General features: G+C 43.3%; 1 protein-coding gene across 3 annotated transcripts in view; it reads right to left on the bottom strand.

Moving 5' to 3' along the window:
- PHKA1 (phosphorylase kinase regulatory subunit alpha 1) overlaps positions 1 to 19,610 on the bottom strand; it is a 95,353-nt gene that overhangs the window by 31,573 nt on the left and 44,170 nt on the right. For 2 of the 3 annotated variants that reach the window (XM_074206896.1, XM_074206897.1), the window contains exons 14-21: positions 15,528 to 15,662; positions 7,441 to 7,550; positions 6,387 to 6,531; positions 4,082 to 4,160; positions 3,220 to 3,392; positions 1,589 to 1,765; positions 666 to 760; positions 11 to 150 (exon numbers count right to left, since the gene is read on the bottom strand). In XM_074206896.1, coding sequence (XP_074062997.1) covers positions 11 to 150; positions 666 to 760; positions 1,589 to 1,765; positions 3,220 to 3,392; positions 4,082 to 4,160; positions 6,387 to 6,531; positions 7,441 to 7,550; positions 15,528 to 15,662 — 1,054 coding nt within the window. The remainder of the gene's footprint in view (positions 1 to 10; positions 151 to 665; positions 761 to 1,588; positions 1,766 to 3,219; positions 3,393 to 4,081; positions 4,161 to 6,386; positions 6,532 to 7,440; positions 7,551 to 15,527; positions 15,663 to 19,610) is intronic. The other variant, XM_074206898.1, reaches the window with a different exon arrangement.

The raw sequence follows: 19,610 nt of genomic DNA, 5'->3' as shown, positions 1-19,610 counted from the left end.
GGTCACATACTTCATGGTGTAAAGCATGTAGAGGATGTCGGCTTGGTCCTGTAGGCTTGGGCACTCATGCAACTGGCTCACCAGGGCTTGGAAGTCGATCTCCCCAGATTCATCCCGGGGAAGGTGCATTTCCACATGGACAGAAGGAACCTGGAACAGAGTAATGAAACAAGGAAGGAGAAGGAGGGGGAAGAGGACAAGGAGGAAGAGGAAGAAGAAGGGGAAGAAGGAGGAAGAGAAGAGGAAGGGAAGGAGTGGAAAAGGAGCAAGAAGAGAGGAAGGAAGAGAAGAAGGGGAAGAAGAATAGGAAGGAGAAGAGGGGGGAAGGAGGAAGGGAAGGAGGAAGAGAAGGGGAATGAGAAGAAGGGTCTCCCAAATGGTTTTCAGTCAATCAGAGTCCCCAGACCCAATCCATCTTTTCCCTCCAGTCCCCATGTTTATTAGAGTGCAGCTCTGCTCTGATTACCAGTATCTGGGGAAAATCAGAGCCAGAAGCAGCTGGTGCCTCAGGCCTCTCATCTACAATCAAACCAAAGCAAGTACAACTAGTTGACATCAAATGAAAGGAGACTGGTGCTTTCCTGAACCACTAGTGGAACACAGAAAGCCATGGTGGTGGCCACTCACCCAGATTGATGTCCATTTCCTAGGGGGTGACAGATTACCTGCTCAGCTTGAGAAAGGGGAGGTGTGGCATCCAGGAAACTGAATGAAGTCCGGGAGCTTGGCAGTAACTTTGTGGGTAGGTACAAGTGAGCATCTGGAAGAAGACAATGTTGGAGGTATGGGGAGACCATTTCCCAGAGTTTGGGGCCTCCCAAAATGATCAGAAAGCCTGGGTCCCACTTACTGGGCAGCCATGAGAAGCTGGCCCTTTGGGCTGAGCAACTCCAAGGCAAAGAGGCATCACCATTAACTTGTTTCCTGAATGTCTAAGATCCCAGGAGCATCAATTCAGAGGTAGAAGGTATCTGAGGACTGGCGAAACTAACCCCCTCATTTTACAGATGAATAAACTGAGGCCCCAAGAGGTTAACCAACTATCTCAAAGTCATGCAAGGAGCAGAGCTGAGATTTGAACCTAGGGTCTCTGCCTCCAAATCCATTAGTCACCTGATGGGGGGTTAGCTCAGGATCTACATGGCATGTGAACTAGCCAGAAGCCCTTCTTCAAAATCCTGCACCAAGAACAGCAAGTTTGGTGGTACTGCCCTTGCTGCAGGCACAAGGAACTTCCTATAACTCTCTCCTGGCCTGCCCTCTATGTGCATACCAAGAAGGAGATAGCTAGTCCCCAGCCTAGGCCTATGAAGAAGGTGGCCCCTCCATGGAAAGGATGAAGTCCATTTGCTGCTTCCTGAAACTGCCCAAGTCAGTACTTGCACCCTCAAAGTCATTTGGGCCTTGTATTCTATTTCTTGTCCACTGATGAAACTATCTCTAAGGGAGTAAAGGAAAGGTCCTTCCCTCTCCCCCAGAGGCCTCCTCTGTCCCATGATCACAGGTGGCTCCACTGTTCCTGGCTGGCTCCCTTTCTTCACTGTAAGGTCTTTACTTTCCTCCATCAGGGGGTCATGGGATCACTCACTCTGTACATGCAGCCCCTTAGCCTTGGTCACCAAGGACATGAAGTCACGGGTGGTTTGCACTGCCGTTCGGAAGCGATTGAGCCCTCCCTGCTGGGCAGTAGGGGGCAGTGTGGGCTTGTGTGCCGTGTGCTCCAAAAGGTGGTCTAAGTACCACAGAACTTCATCACTACCACGGACTGCAGGGAGAGTGGAGGAGGAAAGAGAGGAGCACACTTTAGTTCATTCGCATACAACCCATTCCAGAACAACCCGAATGAAAGCCTGGCTTGCCCCCACACGGGGCGCCACAGCCTTGAACCTCGGCCTAAGATCCATTCATTCAGGAATCATTCAGCCTCTGTTCTTGGTTTGTTACACTTTATTAAGGGAGATCATTCGAACACGGTGGAAGAAGAATGCAAGAGAGACCCAGACCTAGAGACAGGAGAGATCCCAGAGGCCATCTGGGTTGACCAACTCTCCCATTTGACAAAGGAGCAAACTGAGACCCAGGGAGACCAAGTCACACAAACAGACCTTGGGCAGGCAGGAGGGCACAAGTAGTAAGGTTAACCTTGCCAAAGGGAAAGGATACAAGTGGCTTCCAGTGCATTTGTCCCTCCTGGCCGGAGTTTGACATTCTCATCACCTCGCCCTCCTCCTCCATGGGAGGAAGCCAGAGATTACTCACATATAATAAGGCAGATTGTAGAGGGAACTACTGAATTTCTACAGAAAACCCTCCAGTACCCCTGCCAATATGCCCAGTCAAAGCCTGGTTAGGTTGTTGTTTAATGTTGTTTAATAGGCTGTAAATTTGTTCTGGGTGTTCTGCGTAGAAGGATTACTCTGCTAGGCACTACAGTGTGACAGAAGGAAAGGCGGCAGTATAGTCTTCCCTCACTTCAAGCTATGTACACTCTAATCAGGAGCCATAATGAACATCCAAGAAAGTTACAAGAAGAGAACAAAGAAGCTATTTGGAAATCAATGACTTTATGAAGTACTAACTGTATTCTGGGCCTTCCCACTTCTGTGCACAAAATTTCTGGAAAATCCCAAAGATCTGCCCGATTTTCTTACAAATGACATTTTTGTCTTAAGGTAGCCATCTGAAGTAAAAAATGAACTTGGGGTGTATCTTGGTCATTGTTTTTAACTTGTGTATCAACTTTAGTCAAAATCAGCCAAAATCTCTGAAAAGGAGGCCATGCCTCCTTTATCTTGATTCTTCTGAGAGAAGACACTGCCCCCTGCCCCTACACTGACCCTCTGAGCTGTCTAGAAGCTCAAAGCCCTCCCTCTTCTCTACCATTTATTGTCACTTCTACCCATCTTCTTCCCCTTCCTATCTCCCCACAACACCCCTGATTTTGGATCATCTAGCTCTACTTCCCCACTGCTTCCTCTTTCTGCCAGTCTGCCCCTTCATCCCCAGATCTCCAGGAAAGGGTTCATCTAGCAGGTTGAGGGATTTGTCCAACCACCCAGACTAGAGCTTCTGCCCTAGGCCATTAGCCTAGAAGCAGACTTCTGAGAAGGGAAAGAAAAGTATAGCAGTGATAGAAGTGTATATAGATTCCAACAGCTATTTATTAAGATCTGGTATCACTGCCTACAGCTGCATTCTTTTGGGTTCCCAGTCTCTTACCCTGCTTAGAAGTGTCCAAGCCATCCAGCCAGTTGTCTGAGTATAATTCTCCATCATAGTCATCATCATCACCATCCTCACCATACAGCTTGCCCTCCTGGCCAGGATCCATGAAGCTCAGGTGGGTACAGCAGGATGTTGTCAAGAACTCAGATAGTTTCCCTGCTTGGACCCTGATAATCAGATGGATAAACAGGCTGGAATGCCTCCTGAACTCCTTGGGCTTCAGGGGAAGTCTGCAGCGGTAGCCCAGGGCTGTTAGGGGCTCATCTAGATTGAAGTGCAATTCCACACCATCCCTTCCCTGATTCTGAAGCTGGGCTAACAAGGCCCAGGGAGATGTCAGTAATCAAGTCATTCACTGCATGTAGCAGGCACTGTGCTGACCATCCCCAGATGGACCATTGAACTTTGCCAGGCATCTAACAGATCCATGCCTGTGGGCACAAAGGGAAGCAGGAAAGAGAATAGAACAGATGAGGACAAGTCTCTGACCATTGTCCCCCAAAGATCTCCAAGGCCATCCATGCTTTGGGAGGTAACAGAAGAGTGGAATGGAAAGTGGACAAGACTTAGTGTTCCCTCCTTTCTGTCTATGTGTCTTTGGTCAAGTTACTTCTCACTGGGCCTCAGTGTCCTTCTCTGTAAGATGAGGGGGTTGGACTAGATGCCTCCAAGTTCCCTACATATTTCCATTCATGAGCATCTTGGGATCTTGTCTGCAACACTCAAGCCAGCAAAGTAGTAGGTCAGCTTCCCCCCTCATACAATGGCAATGGGTGCCCAGCATCCAAATGGGATCCAGTGGGGGAGGTTCTCCCAAGCTGCACCCTTAGGTCCTGTGCTGTCCATGGCCACTTACCTTGCCCCCCCAAAATAGCCATCCTGCATTTTTCTGAGCATTGCCAGAACAGATGCATCTAGAGTGGTTCCTGATTGATCTTAAGAGAAAGAGAAGCAGCATTTAGTGCCAGAACTCAGAGGTAGTAAAAAAGTAGCGATTGCTTTCAACTGTCCCAGCAGAGACACCAGGGTCAATAACTCGCTTTCCCTCCCAATCCTCTCAATGCTGGGTGGTATTTTAATAATCGCGCCCCCTTAGAAGGGTAGCCTTCTAATGTAATGATATTGCCTAATACTTGGCATGGGAATCCTCAAGGCCATAACTCTACACCTTGGTGAGATACAAGATTTTCACAGAATCTCCATTGGAGGATGGCTTTGGCCCTGAGTAGAGCTCAGACACACCCTGGGACTCAACCCTATATGAGTCCAGACTTCTGGACAATGGATTCTAGGCCAGCCTTCCAGGAATTCTGGGCTATTCCAAGAAAGCCTTGACTAGGGTCTTCTCTAAGATAACAACCCCCAAAGCAAAGAAACCAAAAAACATTCCAAAGAGCTCCAAGTAGGTGTTATGGTGGAACAAAACTTTGTCAGGGCTCCCCATCCCCATCTCTTCCTCCTAGCTGAAGTCTGGAAGATCTGAGTTCAATCCTGCCTCAGACACACATCCTAGTTGAGTTACCTCTTCATACTCCAAGCCTCAGGTGACTATCTAAGATGCATTGGCAGCTTGTAGTTTCTGTGGGCTAGGAGGAAAAGTCCACCCCACTCACCCCTTCCTTGCCCCCCATTCTCTACCCACCCCTGACTGCTCATGTGACACAGATCCATATCTGTTGTAAGCCTCCATTGCATGGCTGTGCTCCTCCACAAGCTCCCAAACTGCCAATTCTGTTGCCACTTGCCTGGTCTTGCTGTCATATTCAACATGGCCCTCCCAGCTCCCTATTTTCTTTAGGGTCCTAGCTTTGCCATCCCAATCTCATCTTTGTTTCCCATCCTCCCCAGAACCTGTTCATTCCTGCCCCTAGGCCTTAGCCATCTGGAGCCTTGGGAAACATTTTCAAGACCACAAAGTAATTTTCTCGTGACAACCCTGACAGGGAAGAAGGGCAAGCATGAGAACCACCATGTTCTAGGGGAGAAAAACAAAGCTCGAGATGTGTCAGTGACAGGTTGGGCCCCACACTAGTGTACTGGAGCCCTTCCTGGAAGTCTGAGAAGGATGAGAGCCTTGAATTGCCCTGGGAGATGCTCAGGTATTTTCTCTCCAATGACTGAGACAAAGAGAGGCAACCAACAAGTGTCTGTCTCTTCTAGTACTCCTTACACAGAAAATGGGTGAGGCAGTTTGAGTTATCAGGTGACCTTGGGCAAGTCACTGCCCTCCTGAGTGTTCAGTTCATCCTTTTGGCCATGTTGCAGGGCTGAGAGCCTGGCCCACAGAATGGGGCATTCCTTTACACATTTCCTTTCACAGTTTCATGGAAGTCCACCTTCTGGTCAATGAGATCTTAGACTTCTTGAGGAAAGGACTTGGAACACAGTCACTACTCAGTAAATCCATCTATATCAGCTGAAATGGGGGAAAGTACAACTCCGCTGCCTCATGGCTCAAAATATGACCCAGCCAAAGCTCCAAGGCCTCTGTCTGAACCACAGCTGATTAAAATCTAAAGACTGTCTATCACAAAAGTCAATTCAGGGCACTTAGCCAGAGCCAAGAAAGCCAAGGTGGAGACCAGCTGGACCATATAATAGAAGCCATTGCATCAATGGCAGCCAGTTCCTGGACACTGAAAGGAAAGCAAAGTCTCATCCTCTTTTCAGGGAGAAATGCCAAAATGGAGAAAGAAAGGCCAAGAGCTTGCTCTCTCCTGGATCTGAGGGCTTCCCTTAAGCTAGGCCTTGGGAAGAGAGGCCCCCACACTCATTGTGGACTGATGCTGAAGCTAGCAGACATTGGCAAAGTGGCATCTTCCATGCACAACCTCAAAGTGAGAGAAGGAGATAGGCACTTTAGAGATCATCACCTTTACTGGCAAAATGAGAAAATGGAAAGCCAGAGAGCCTAGAGGACTATAGAGTTTAACTGTACACAAAGGGAAGCAAAGGGATTGTCACTCGTGGGGCCCAAAGATGTTCCTTGCCTTATGGAGGGTCACGTAGGGAGAGTGCAGCAGAGGCTGAAGGGAGGCCTCTATATCTCATGATCCCTAGCCCAACACTCTAACACCTTGACCCTCCAAAGAGAAATCAGATTCAGAGTACTTAGGAAGCATCACTGTCCTTGAGCTGGAGCTTAGAGGGACAATTCTTACCAAGCATGGTGTTTAGGATGGGAAAGGTGACAGTGGGGTGGCCTGTCATTCTCCAGCGGCTACACAAATAGGAAAGGTCTGTTCGTAGCATCTCGACTATCATCTTGTTGTCAAGGGCCAAGTAGAACTGTTGTTGATCTAGGAACTGAGGGGAAAAGGCAAGAGACTGAAAAAGGCATTACCACCAGCATTCAATACTGTTGAGGAAATGCTAACAGTTATCCAATATTCCACACACTCACTGCTGAAAAGTTGCTGAAGCACTTGGTGGTGGCAACCACAACTCCAGGGGAGTCTCCATTGGAAAGGATGGAGAGATGGGCCATGGCCAAGACTGGAAGACTATTCCCCTCTGCCCCAGCCCTGCACATGATGCTGCCACAGGAATCAGTCAAGTTAGTGCCCAGCATAAGCAGATACCTACTAACTGCTTCCTGATTGGCTGATCATAGATCTTATTAGTATATTCCCTATTCCTCTCAATTCCTACTACCTGGGGCTAGTGAACATGGCAGGAGCCTTTGACACCTGCCCTGGGCCATGTGAGGTCAAGCTGTAGCCCTTGTTGTTCAAGATGAGAAGATGGGCAGGCATCTTCTCTGAGCATTGTCACTAACACAAGATCAGGCCTTGGAGAGCATCTGGTCTAGCTCCTCATTTGACATAGGAGGAAAGTGAGGAAGCTCAGAGGGGAAGGAATTTGCTCAAGGTCACCTAGGTAGGAAGCAACAGAGTTGGGATTTAAAGGCAGGTCCTTGCCCTAGGCTAACTTCAAATGTCAGAAGGGGAGAGAGAGAAATCTGATTCTGGGCAACCTCAGAGCCCCCCAAACAGATGGAAGCTCTGGATCACTCAAGGTACTCTTGTAAAGGTTGCTGTGCAGAAGATCTATTCCCTATCTGTGGGACAGCTGAGTGTGAGGTTAGGACTCATAGGGTGGCCCTCACATAACAGAATCACTAGAGATACCAGATAACAAGAAGCTCATGTCTTTCCGACCTGTAGATGGAAGTGCCATCCAAGTTCGAATCATTCACCAGCCCATTCTACCCACCTGTGGGGTGAAAGCGAAGACAGTTTTGCGAATGTCATAGAGTTTAGATGTTCCTAGGACCCCCATATGTCGATATGGTCTTCCACTGAGTTTCATTCGGCTGTTGCGGCCTAAGACAGGATTGAGAAATTGTCACCATGTTGTTTAATAGGCTGTAAATTTGTTTTGGGTGTTCTGCGTAGAAGGATTACTCTGCTAGGCACTACAGTGTGACAGAAGGAAAGGCGGCAGTATAGTCTTCCCTCACTTCAAGCTATGTACACTCTAATCAGGAGCCATAATGAACATCCAAGAAAGTTACAAGAAGAGAACAAAGAAGCTATCTGGAAATCAATGACTTTATGAAGTACTAGCTGTATTCTGGGCCTTCCCACTTCTTCTGTGCACAAAATTTCTGGAAAATCCCAAAGATCTGCCTGATTTTCTTACAAATGACATTTTTGTCTTAAGGTAGCCATCTGAAGTAAAAAATGAACTTGGGGTGTATCTTGGTCATTGTTTTTAACTTGTGTATCAACTTTAGTCAAAATCAGCCAAAATCTCTGAAAAGGAATTTTTGCCCTAATGCATCATTGGTAGAGCTGAAAATCAGTAGAACCCTTCAGGAAAGTGGTTTGGAAATATGCAAAGAAAGAAGCTAAAATACTCTGGGATGCAACAATTCCACTGCTAAGTATAAACCTCAATGAGGTCAATGATAAAAAAAAAAGAAAAAGGACAGGCTACATATAAAACAAAATATTCACAATAGCATTTTTTTTTGTGGCAACAAACCACAGGAAACAAAACAGATGCCCACTGATTGAGGAATGGCTAAACAAATTGTGGAACGTGAATATAATGGAACATGATTGTGCTAGAAGAATCAACAAATGCTGAATACAGAGAAACATAAACTTGCAAGAATTGCCAAGTTTTTTCCTTAAATTAAACCTCTGATCTCGGTATAAATCTAACCTGGTCAAACTGTATAATATTTTAATATGTTATTTAATCTCTTTACTAATATTTGATTTAATGTTTTTACATCAGTCTTCCTGAAGTACATTGGTTTACAGTTTTCTTTCCATGCTTTGCCTCTTCCTGTCTTTGGTATGAAAATCATAAGTGCATCATCAAAAGAGATTGAAAGGGTCGTTTGTTTTCTGATTTTTGTGAACAGTTCATATAATTTTGGAATTTATTATTCTTTAAATGTCTGATAGTATTAATTTATAAATCCATCTGGTCCAAGAGCTGTTTTCTTTGAGATTTCATTTATGATTTGTAAATTTTTTCTAATATAGTTATTGATATAAGCTATTTCTTCTATTAATCTAAGATTTTTTACAATTTCTTAATTGTTATATTTCTAATCAATGAAAATCTGCCTTTTTCTCTTTTTGAGAGAGCAAGAAAAACAAAACTGTTGCTACAAACATGTATACTTAACATCCATTTTATCTAAATTATTGGGTTTTTTGACATATAATATAGAGAAATAGTGAAAAAAATCTTGTTGAAAAAAAACAACCGACTTGGAAAATAGATTCAGGAGAGATAGTTTAAAAATTGTTGACTACCTAAAAACGGTGATAAAAAATCAATATCATCTTTCAAAAATTATCAAGGAAAATTGCCCTGATATTCTAGAATCAGAGGGTAAATAGAAATTGAAAGAATTCATTGATCACTTCCTGAAAGAGATCCCAATATGAAAACTCCAAGAAATATTATAGCCAAATTCCAGGTCAAGGAGAGAATACTAAAAGCAGCCAGAAATAAACAATTCAAGTACCATGAAGTCACGGTCAGGATAACACAAGATTTAGTAGCTTCTGCATTAAAGGATCAGATATTCCAGTGGGCAAAGGAGCTAGGATTATAACTAAGAATCACCTTCCCAACAAAATCGAATATAATTCTTCAGGGGAAAAATAGACATTCAATGAAATACAAAACTTTCAAGTATTCTTGATGAAAAGACCAGAGTTGAATAGAAAATTTGACTTTCAAATATAAGACTCAAGAAAAGCATAAAAAAGTAAACAGGAAAGGGAAATAATAAGGAATTTAATAAGGTTAGACTGTTTACATTCCTGCTTAGGAAGATGATACTTGTAACTCATAAGAACTTCTCATTATTAAGGCAATTTGGAGTATATATAGACAGAGAGCATGGATGTAAGTTGAGTATGAAGGGATGATATCTATAAAAGTAAAATTAAGTAATGAGAAAGAGGAATGCCCTGGGGAAAAGGGAAAGAGAGGGGTAGAATAGGATAAATTAATGGGCTAAATTATCTCACATAAAAGAAACAAGAAAAAGTTTTTACAGTGGAAAGGAAGATGGGGGAAGTGAGTGAACCTTCTTCTCATCAGAATTAGCTCAAAAAGAAAATGACATACTTATTCAAGTGAGAGTAGAAATCTATCTTACCTTGGTAGGAAAGTAGGAGGGGAAGGGGATAAGAGAAGGGAGGATAGATAGGGGAAGGTGGTAGTCAGAAGTAAAACACTTTTGATGAGAGACAGGGTAAAAGGAGAGAGAGAATATAATAAGCAGGGAGGGGGAGAACAGGATGGAGGGAAATACATTTAATAATCATATTTTGACTGAAAAATTTTGTGAAAAAATTATGAAGCATGTTTCTCTGATAAAGGCCTAATTCCTCAAACATGTAGAGAACTGAGCCAAATTTATAAAAACAGGAGTCATTCCCCAATTGATGGGTGATCAAGAGATGTGAACAGTTTTCAGATAAGTAATAAGCAATGTTATTGATAGACATGTGAAAGTTACTCTAAATCACTACTGATTGGAGGAATGCAAAATGAAACACTTCTGAGGTACCTCCTTCATAAGAGTAGCTAATAAGACAGAAAAGGAAAATGATAAATGGTGGAGGGGATATGTGAAAAAAATGAGACATTAATGCACTGATGTTGGACTGATTCAAGCATTCTGTGGAGCAATTTGGAACTCTGCCCAAAGGCATTGAATCATACATACCCTTTGACCCAGCAATACCATTTCTATTTCTGTATCTAAAAGATAAAGATTAAAAAATAAAGGTGAAGAAGAATTACATATACAAAAATATTTATAGTAGATCTTTTCTGGTGACAGAAAAGCCATTGGGGAATGGCTGAACAAACTGTGCTATGTAATGGATGGAATACTATTATGCTATTAGAAATGATGAGTAGGATGCTCTCAGAAAAACCTGGAAAGACTCACAAAGTTGATGTAAAGTGAAATGTACAGAGTACAAACTAATGGCAATATGGTAAGATAATAAGCTATGAATGACTTATCTTTTCTCTGAAATACAATGAGAGTTCTGAAGGACTTAGGATGAAAAATGCTCTCCATCCCCAAAGAGCTGATGATGTCTGAGTACAGACTGAAGCAGACTTTTTTTTAACTTTATTTTTCTTGAGTTTTTTTTTGTTCTATGTTTTCTCTCACAACATAACTATGACTACACATGTATATTCTATATAGAAATCAAACTGCTTTCCTTCTGGGGGGGGTCAAGAGGAAGGAAGTTTTTGTTATATTTCGTTTTGGTTTTTTAGGGGTTTTTTTTTTTGCAAGGCAATGGGGTTAAGTGGCTTGCCCAAGGCCACACAGCTAAGTAATTATTAAGTGTCTGAGGCCGGATTTGAACTCAGGTACTCCTGACTCCAGGGCCAGTGCTCTATTCACTGCGCTACCTAGCTTCCCCAGGAAGGAAGTTTTAAAAAAGTTTTTAAAAAATAGTTTTAAAAAATGAATGCTAACAATTGTTTTTATATGTTATTGAAGAGAAATAAAACACTAAGTATTCAAAAACTTTTTAGAAATGAAATATAAGTTTTTAGGACATGAGATCATACCTGGAGAACCTCTACTGGTGAAACATCAGAGGCAGCTCTTGATTGAGAAGTGGGGGAGACTATAAGAGCTGATAGGCTCATGTACCATCAAAAGCAGCAGTTTTGTCAACTACTTTGGCTTAATTGTTTTTCTTTATTTCTAAAAATAACTAACACGGGTAGGGATCAGGAAATGCTTGTAGAATAAATTATAAAAGAAATCAATTATATTTTTAAAGTTACTATAGGGCTGCTAGATGGTGCAGTGGATAGAGCACTGGCCTTGGAGTCAGGAGGATGGAAGTTTGAATCCAGCCTCAGACTCTTATTAGCTGTGGAACTTCGGACAAGTCACTTAACCTTGATTGTCTTGCATCCAGGGCCATCTCCAGTGGTCCTGATTCCTGTCTGGCCACTGGACCCAGATGGCTCTGAAGGAGAAAGTGAGGCTGGTGACTTAGCACAGCCCCTCCCCTCACTTAAATCTAATTCTTATGCTTGGTATTACCTTTCTGATGTCATGGTCTTCTTCAAAAACAAAACACCAACATCATCATCATCCTCAAAGTTAACATCTACCACAGACATAGAGATGAATGGGGAAAAGGACATGGGCAGCGGGTACCTACTAGGGTGTGTCAGGTAAGCAATCTGTTGCTAGATTTCAGTTAGACTTTCTGTTGATCATGAAGAGGAAGGTTGAAACAGAATGAGAACTAGGGTGTTGAGCAAGGATTCTTGAGGGCTGAACCCCTCACCCAATCACAGAAAGCAAGGGAAATCTTACAATGAATGGAATGACTGAACTGAAGGAAGGTATGAGGTTCAGAGGCTGATCTCCCATGCCACTTTTTTTTATTTTATTTAAGGCAATGGGGTTAAGTGACTTGCCCAAGGTCACACAGCTAGGTAATCATTAAGTGTCTGAGGCTGGATTTGAACTCAGGTACTCCTGACTCCAGCGCTGGTGCTCCATCCACTGTGCCACCTAGCTGCCCCCCATGACACTTTCTGGTATGGCCTTAGGGTGAGTCTTAGATTCCTGGGTATTGAAAGTAGAAAGAGACTTGGTGGCCATTGGGGTCAATGCAGACTAAAGGAGAGCCTGTGCTACAGTCATCAGCACAGATGAGTAAGAAAAGACAGTCTGTCCCTCCTACACATGATGGCCTCTCCCCATGGGCTTGCCTTTCCCCTGGGAAAAAAAAAGTTCTTGTTCCTTCAGTTAGGCCTCACCACAACATTGACTTCAGGTCTTCTCTATCCTGGATACTCTACAGCTCAGTTCTTTCCTTCCTAAACTGTGATGTTAAAATGAAAATGGAGGGGCAGCTGGGTGGCGCAGTGGATAGAGCACCGGCCCTGGAGTCAGGAGTACCTGAGTTCAAATCCAGTCTCAGACACTTAGTGATTACCTAGCTGTGTGGCCTTGGACAAGTCACTTCACCCTATTGCCTTGCAAAAACCTAAAAAAAAACCCCCAAAAACTGAAAATGGAGCAGAGCACAGTGGGATTTGAATCTTCATCCTGGTCAGCTTCAGGCACTGTGGACATGAGCTTGGGCTTCACGTTATCTTGCTGGGAGCCAGTCTGTCCTCCCCACCTCGACCTCCTGGCCATCTCCACACTGTGCCTCTACCACCTGAGCTCCCCACCAAAACTCCTTCTGTGTTGTCTCCCTCCATTAGAATGGAAGATCCTTGAGGGCAAGAAGTGACTGGCTTTGTTTATATTATATTTGTAAGTCCAACATACAGTAAGCATATAATAAATGTTCTCTCCTTCTTCCTCTTTCTCCCTCTCCTTATTTCTAGAAGCTGCCCTTCCCTTTGTGCAAGTTGAAGACCGCATGAGAATTTTAAGCTGCTATGTCAGTATTGATTCATACTGAACTGGTGGCTCATTAAAGCCCAGATTTTTTTTCTGAAGAATGGGCCTGATCATGTCCTGTCCCACTCCCACTCCCATTTTGTACTTATAAAATGGATTTCTTTAAGACAAGGTTAATATTTTCTATCTTAACCTCCTGAATTTCAACTTTGAATTTGGCTAAAAGCTCCAACATTTTGGATCATGCCATTGTCCTCCACTGTGTCAACCATTCCTCCCATTTTGATTTGATGGGCATACCCTTTATGCCATCATTCAGTGTGAAATGGCACTGGACCAAGCACAGATTCTTGGGACATTCCACTAGAGATGTACTGCCAAGCTGACTGGCTCATTAATAACTACATTGGGAGTCCAGCCCCTCAATCTGTAATTCTGTGACCGGATGGCCACCTCTCCCCATCTCCTCTGCAAGAATAAGGACCAATAATATGTCAACTGCTCTGCTACAGAAAATCTCAATAACCTAGAGTCACAGCTTTCCCTGCTCCCTCCCTCTGGTACCAAGAAAAGCAAGAATCCTTGCATGACCCTCATGAGTGCTTCTTGGAAGTTAAAAAGCAGTCTCAGAAATTCATCTAAAGTACAAAGGAAAGGGCGGCTAGGTGGCGCAGTGGATAAAGCACCGGCCTTGGAGTCAGGAGTACCTGGGTTCAAATCAGGTCTCAGACACTTAATAATTACCTAGCTGTGTGGCCTTTGGCAAGCCACTTAACCCTATTGCCTTGCAAGAAATCTAAAAAAAAATAAAGTACAAAGGAATATAAATCCAAGCCAATAATGGATGAGGAAGTGGTCATTTTCTTGGAGGCTCATCTAACCACCACATCTCCATAAAACCTAAATATCCAATCAATATGTAATAATAATTATAACAAGGGGTGGCTAGGTGGCGTGGTGGATAAAGCACAGGCCTTGGAGTCAGGAGTACCTGGGTTCAAATATGACCTCAGACACTTAATAGTTACCTAGCTGTGTGGCCTTGGGCAAGCCACTTAACCCCATTTGCCTTGCAAAAACATAATAATAATAATAATAATAATAGCGATAGCAAATGCTTTACAAATATTATCTCATCAGATTCTCACAGTAACTCTGAAATAAATGACATTATTCTCCCCATTTTACAATGAGGAAACTGAGGTTGAAAGCAATTAAGTGACTTGATTTCAAGGTTCAGAAGTCTGAGGCATGCAGGTCTTGCTGACTCTATCCACTGTGCCACCTAGCTGCTACATAAAAAAGACTGATTAATTTCACTGTTGTCATTTCACATTCTGAACATGATTTCCAAGGATGGGTAGTGTCAACAATTTCATTAAGAAAGCTCTTGGTGGAGCCGTGAACTCATCCAGCCTTTCTGAAGAGAAATTTGGAACTATGCCCAAAGAGCAACAAAAATGTGCATACCTTTTGATCCAGCATTACCACTACTGGGTCTATACCCTGAAGAGATGCTGAAAAAGGGTAAAAATATCACTTGTACAAAAATATTCATAGCAGTCCTGTTTTTGGTGGCAAAGAATTGGAAATTAAGTGAAAGTCCTTCAGTTGAGGAATGGCTGAACAAACTGTGGTATATGTATGTTATGGAACACTATTGTTCTATTAGAAACCAGGAGGGATGGGATTTCAGGGAAGCCTGGAGGGATTTGCATGAACTGATGCTGAGTGAGATGAGCAGAACCAGAAAAACACTGTACACCCTAACAGCAACATGGGGGCAATGATCAACCTTGATGGTTGCGCTCATTCCATCAGTGCAACAATCAAGGACAATTTGGGGCTGTCTGCAAAGGAGAATACCATCTGTATCCAGAGAAACAACTGTGGAGTTTGAACAGAGACCAAGGACTATTACCTTTAATTTAGGGGAAAAACCTGCTATCTTATTGTCTGATCTTGCCACCATTAATGCTTTATGTTTCTTCCTTAAGGATATGATTTCTCTTTCATCACATTCAATTTGGATCAACATATACCATGGAAACAATGTAAAGACTGGCAGATTGCCTGCTGGGGGGGGGAGTAAGATTAGGGGAAAAATTGTAAAACTCAAAAATAAATAAAATCTTTCTTAAAAAAAAAAGAAAAAAAAAACAGCTCTTGGGATAGCCAAGCAACCATGCTGGTCTCCAAGGATGCCTTGAATCATCTGTTTGCTATGATTCTCCCCAAAGGTAGAGAGACATTTTGTGAAAGAGGCTATGTAGGAGGTAGATGGGGGCAGAAAGAAGCTAAAAATCCTGCAGCCCCTAAATTCCAAGGCAAGGTCAATGGAATTTAATGGTACAGAATGAAGTCAAGCCCCAGGAAAACAGTGGGCTTTGTTTCCTGGGCTGGCAGGGTTCCTTACCTAGGCTAGAATAGATGTGACTGAGAATTCGGGCTGGCTGTATTCTGATGGGGTACACTTCAGCAATAGTCTGCACATCAATTCCATTGTTCCTCAAGATGGCCTTGATGTCTTCTGTCTCAGCTAGAAAGGACACTATAGGGAAAGAAAAGAGATTAGCCAGAGAAGGGTGTTTCCTTCTTTATTCTTTTCTACATTACTGTGACTTCCACTTCCCAACACTTCATAGGCCCACCAACAATGGAGTCAGTGGGCCTATCTTCCCACAGTCCAACAACTGACATTTTCCTTGTCTGTCTGGTGGGCATGAAGAGGAGAACATTTGAATTTGCATTTTTCTTATTGTTAGTGAGCTGTAATACTTTTTCATATGGTTGTTGATAGCTTGTATTTCTTCTCCTGAGAACTGTCCAATCATGTCCTGGATCATTTAGCTATTGAGGAAAGACTCTAATTTGTCACCAGAAAAAAAATGAAAAGCTTTTTAGCTACATAAAGTTCTACTACTTTTGAATGATTTCCTTTAAAGGGAACATGTTCTAGTATCTAGTCTACCAGGCTCTGTTTCTGACTCAGTCACTTGAGGGCTTATGGGTAATTACTCTGTTTGCCTGGGGCCTTATTTGGAAAAGACACAAAATCCCTTGCAGCTTTTATGGGAGTAAATCAGGAGAAAATATTTGTGACAAAACTCACCAATCAAAGTCAATATCCAAATATCTAATTCTAAGAACCAAGAGATGAACAGTATTCAAAAGAAGAAAGGCAAACTCTAAATGCCTCATAAAAACATACCCTGCATGTCTAAGAATAAGAGAATTGCCCATTCAAACAACTCAGAGACTCTGCTCCATCTCTTGTATCAAATGTGGGAATGGTTAATGGGAAAGTGTCCTGGTGGAACCAGGAAGTGAGCTAACTACCCTGGAAAGCAACGGGAGAGTTGGTAAGAAAAGAAGGCAAACTGTCCACTTTCTGACCCAGTGATCCCTTGACCAAGTGAGCTCATTCCTGAAGCAAGTCAAAGACAAAAAGATACACACACACACACACACACACACTCGCGTGCATGCATACACACGCACATGCATATCCTTAGCCATTTTTAAGTACTATGTGTTAGGCGCTGATCTAAACCCTGGGTACACAAAGAAAGGTAAAAGACTCTTCCTGCCCCCAAGGCCTCTGGACAGAATCAACAGAGGGAAGGCCTCAAGAATCAAGAGGAACAGAAATGGCTATTTTAGAAGGAGGGGCTGGAGCTGATACTTAGAGGAGGCCAGGAGGTACAGGCCAGGAGCAAGAACAGTCAAAGCCCAAGTTGGGAGGTGAGAGGTCTTGTGGGTTGCCAGATCAAAGAGTCATGTCAGGGAGTAAGAGGAAAGAAGATTGGCAACGGAGGAGGGAGCAGGGTATGGTAGGGATTTTCCATTTGATCCTTGGGGTAACAGGGAACCACTGGGATTTACACATTTCAGGGGGAGGGTGTGAAATGTTTTAGAAAGATCACTTTGATGACTGAAAGGAGGATGGTCTGGAGTAGGGAGAGCCCCGAGGAAGGGAAACAGTCCCCCAACCCCCAGCAGCTATTGCAGTACTGCAGGCAGGAGGAGATGAGGGCCTGCACCAGGGGATGAAAGTGTCAGAGGAAAGAAGGGGATGACTCTGAGAGATGCTACAGAGATCAAAACAATGGGTCTTAGCAATAGAAAGAAGGGAGGGGTGGGGAGAAAAGAGAATAAGTTCTGTTTTAGACTGTGGAGTTTTCAGATGCCCTCCTGGCCACCAGTTTGAGATGTCTGAGAGGCAGATGGAGACAACAGAGGCTGGGCCAGAGAATCATCAGCACAGAGAGGTGCTCCATGGGAGCTAAGGAAATCACCAAGTGAAGCATTTTAGAGGAAGAAGAGCAGAGGACCCAGGACAAAAGCCAGGAGGGACACCTAGGGTCAGAGGCGTGGTGTGGAGGAGGATCTAGCAGAGAAGACAGAGAGGGAGGAGAACCAGAAGGGAGGTAGGCCTAAAAGGCTAGACAGAAGACAGGAACAAGAAGACAGTAAGCTGTTTTGGTAGAATGCTAAGGTCAGGAACTGGATTACAGAATTAAGAAGGGAGTGAAAGGAAAGGAAGTGGGAACGCCAAAGGTGGTTGGTCTTCACTAAGAGGGTCATCACAAAATGGAGGAGAAACAGGTGTCTGCTCTCAGTAATGGACAACACAGGGAGACGTGGGTATGTTTGTAAGCAGTAGGGAAAGAACTAGGAGCCAGGGAAAGACTGAGGATGAGTTGAAAGAGCAGGGATGATAACAGGTGATTTGTTGGAGTAGCCAGGTTGGGAAGAGATCCCTTGCACAGGTAGAAGAAGGCTTTGCCTTGGCAAGGAGAATGACTGCTTCCTTTATGGAAGATGGGGTGAAGGAGCTAGGGGAGGAAAATGAAAATAAAAGAGAGGGAAGGAAACATTGATGGGACAAGGTCCCAAAGAAAAGAGGAAAGCTGAGAGTGTTGAATTGGAGAGAAAAGACATGAAACAGTGAGAATGCAGCAGCTCAGCATGTCAGACTTGGAGGTTTTTTGAGATGAGGGAGAGAGACAGAACCATCTTATGAAAGTTGATTGTTAAATGTTCATCATCTTTTATGAAAGTTGATTGTTAAATGCTCATGATGAGTATTTACACCTAAGAAATTAGTCAAGATCACAAATTAGGACTTGGGTTGTTGTTTTGCTGATGGTTAGATTTAAGAAAATGAAGAAATTATGATGCAGATGAATTTGGTGGGGAAGGCAAGTGGAGTTAAGTGGTTTGTCTAAGGCCACCTAGATAGTAATTTTCTGAGCCTAGATTTAAAGTCAGGGCTTGTCTTCTCTAGGCCTAGTACTCTACCCACTGCAATGTCAACTAGCTGTTCCTTTGCAGATAAAATTTAAAAGTGTGCTGTGCATCCTCCTGTTCAGAGAGCCACTTGTTAAACATTTACCAGTATAATCCCTGGGAAGTTCATATGATTTCAAGTGGTCAGGGAAGGATTCATGGCAAATGTGGGCCTTGAAGGATATATAGAATTTAAATAACTGGAACACTATTAAGAAAATGAACACAACACACATGAGGGGACAATAAAAAAACTGGCTTGGTTGGAGTGGAAGGGGTATGTATGGAAGTAGTGACAGAAAAGATCTGAAATGTAGGGCTAGGTTAGATTGTAGAAGGTCTCACAGGCCACAGCAATGTGTCATGATTTTATCTGATATAGCTGTGTTTTCAGGAGCTTATTTGGGCAGTGGTGTGGTGGATAGTTTGGTAAAGGCTGGAGGCTAGAAGAGCAGTCAGTAAGTTGTTAAAGTAAAAAAGGGATGAAGATTGATAAATTGCAATCAATCAGTCCCTTAAAAATTCATTTAGTAATCACCTACCAACGACATGCTAGTCACTGTGCTAATCTCTGGGACTACAAAGAAAGACTGCAGAAGTGACAATCAGAGGCTAAGCTCTCTGAAGAGCTACACCTGGGAGATGGCAGAAGGTCTCAGAGGACAGTCTTCTGAAAGTCGCTATGCCAAGATGGAAACTGGAAGAGACACTAATGATAAGAATAAGAAAGGGTAGGAGGACAAGGCAGCCATAAGAGCAGTGCCACTTTCTGGGGCCCAGCTGTGCTTGTGTTGAACAGATGTGTTGATAATTGTGGTAACCAGAAAATTGTCGATCAGACCAGATGCTATTCACAGCATAATCCGTGACTTTTCAGAAGAGCAACTTAAGGCAAAAGTGAAGTACAGGGGAGACAGGACTGGATTTAAAGCCAAGAAAACCTAAGTTCAAAGCCTGCCTTGGACACTTCCTAGTTGTCTGACTATGAGCAAGTTTTGACATGCTCAGCCTCCATTTTCTCATCTGTAAAATGGGAGCGATAACAGAGTCACCCTTTTGGGAATGCTGAGATCAAAGAATACAATATACCCAAAATATCTGACAAACATTGACATGCAATCAGGATCTATGCTATTACCATTACACAGGACCATTCCAAAGCCATTAAAAACACAAGTTCTGGTCCTGACAAAAAGGATACACCTAC

The sequence above is a fragment of the Macrotis lagotis genome, chromosome X, assembly GCF_037893015.1.
Source record: "Macrotis lagotis isolate mMagLag1 chromosome X, bilby.v1.9.chrom.fasta, whole genome shotgun sequence".
Classification (NCBI taxonomy): Eukaryota; Metazoa; Chordata; class Mammalia; order Peramelemorphia; family Peramelidae; genus Macrotis; species Macrotis lagotis.
This window is presented reverse-complemented; position numbering and strand designations above follow the sequence as displayed.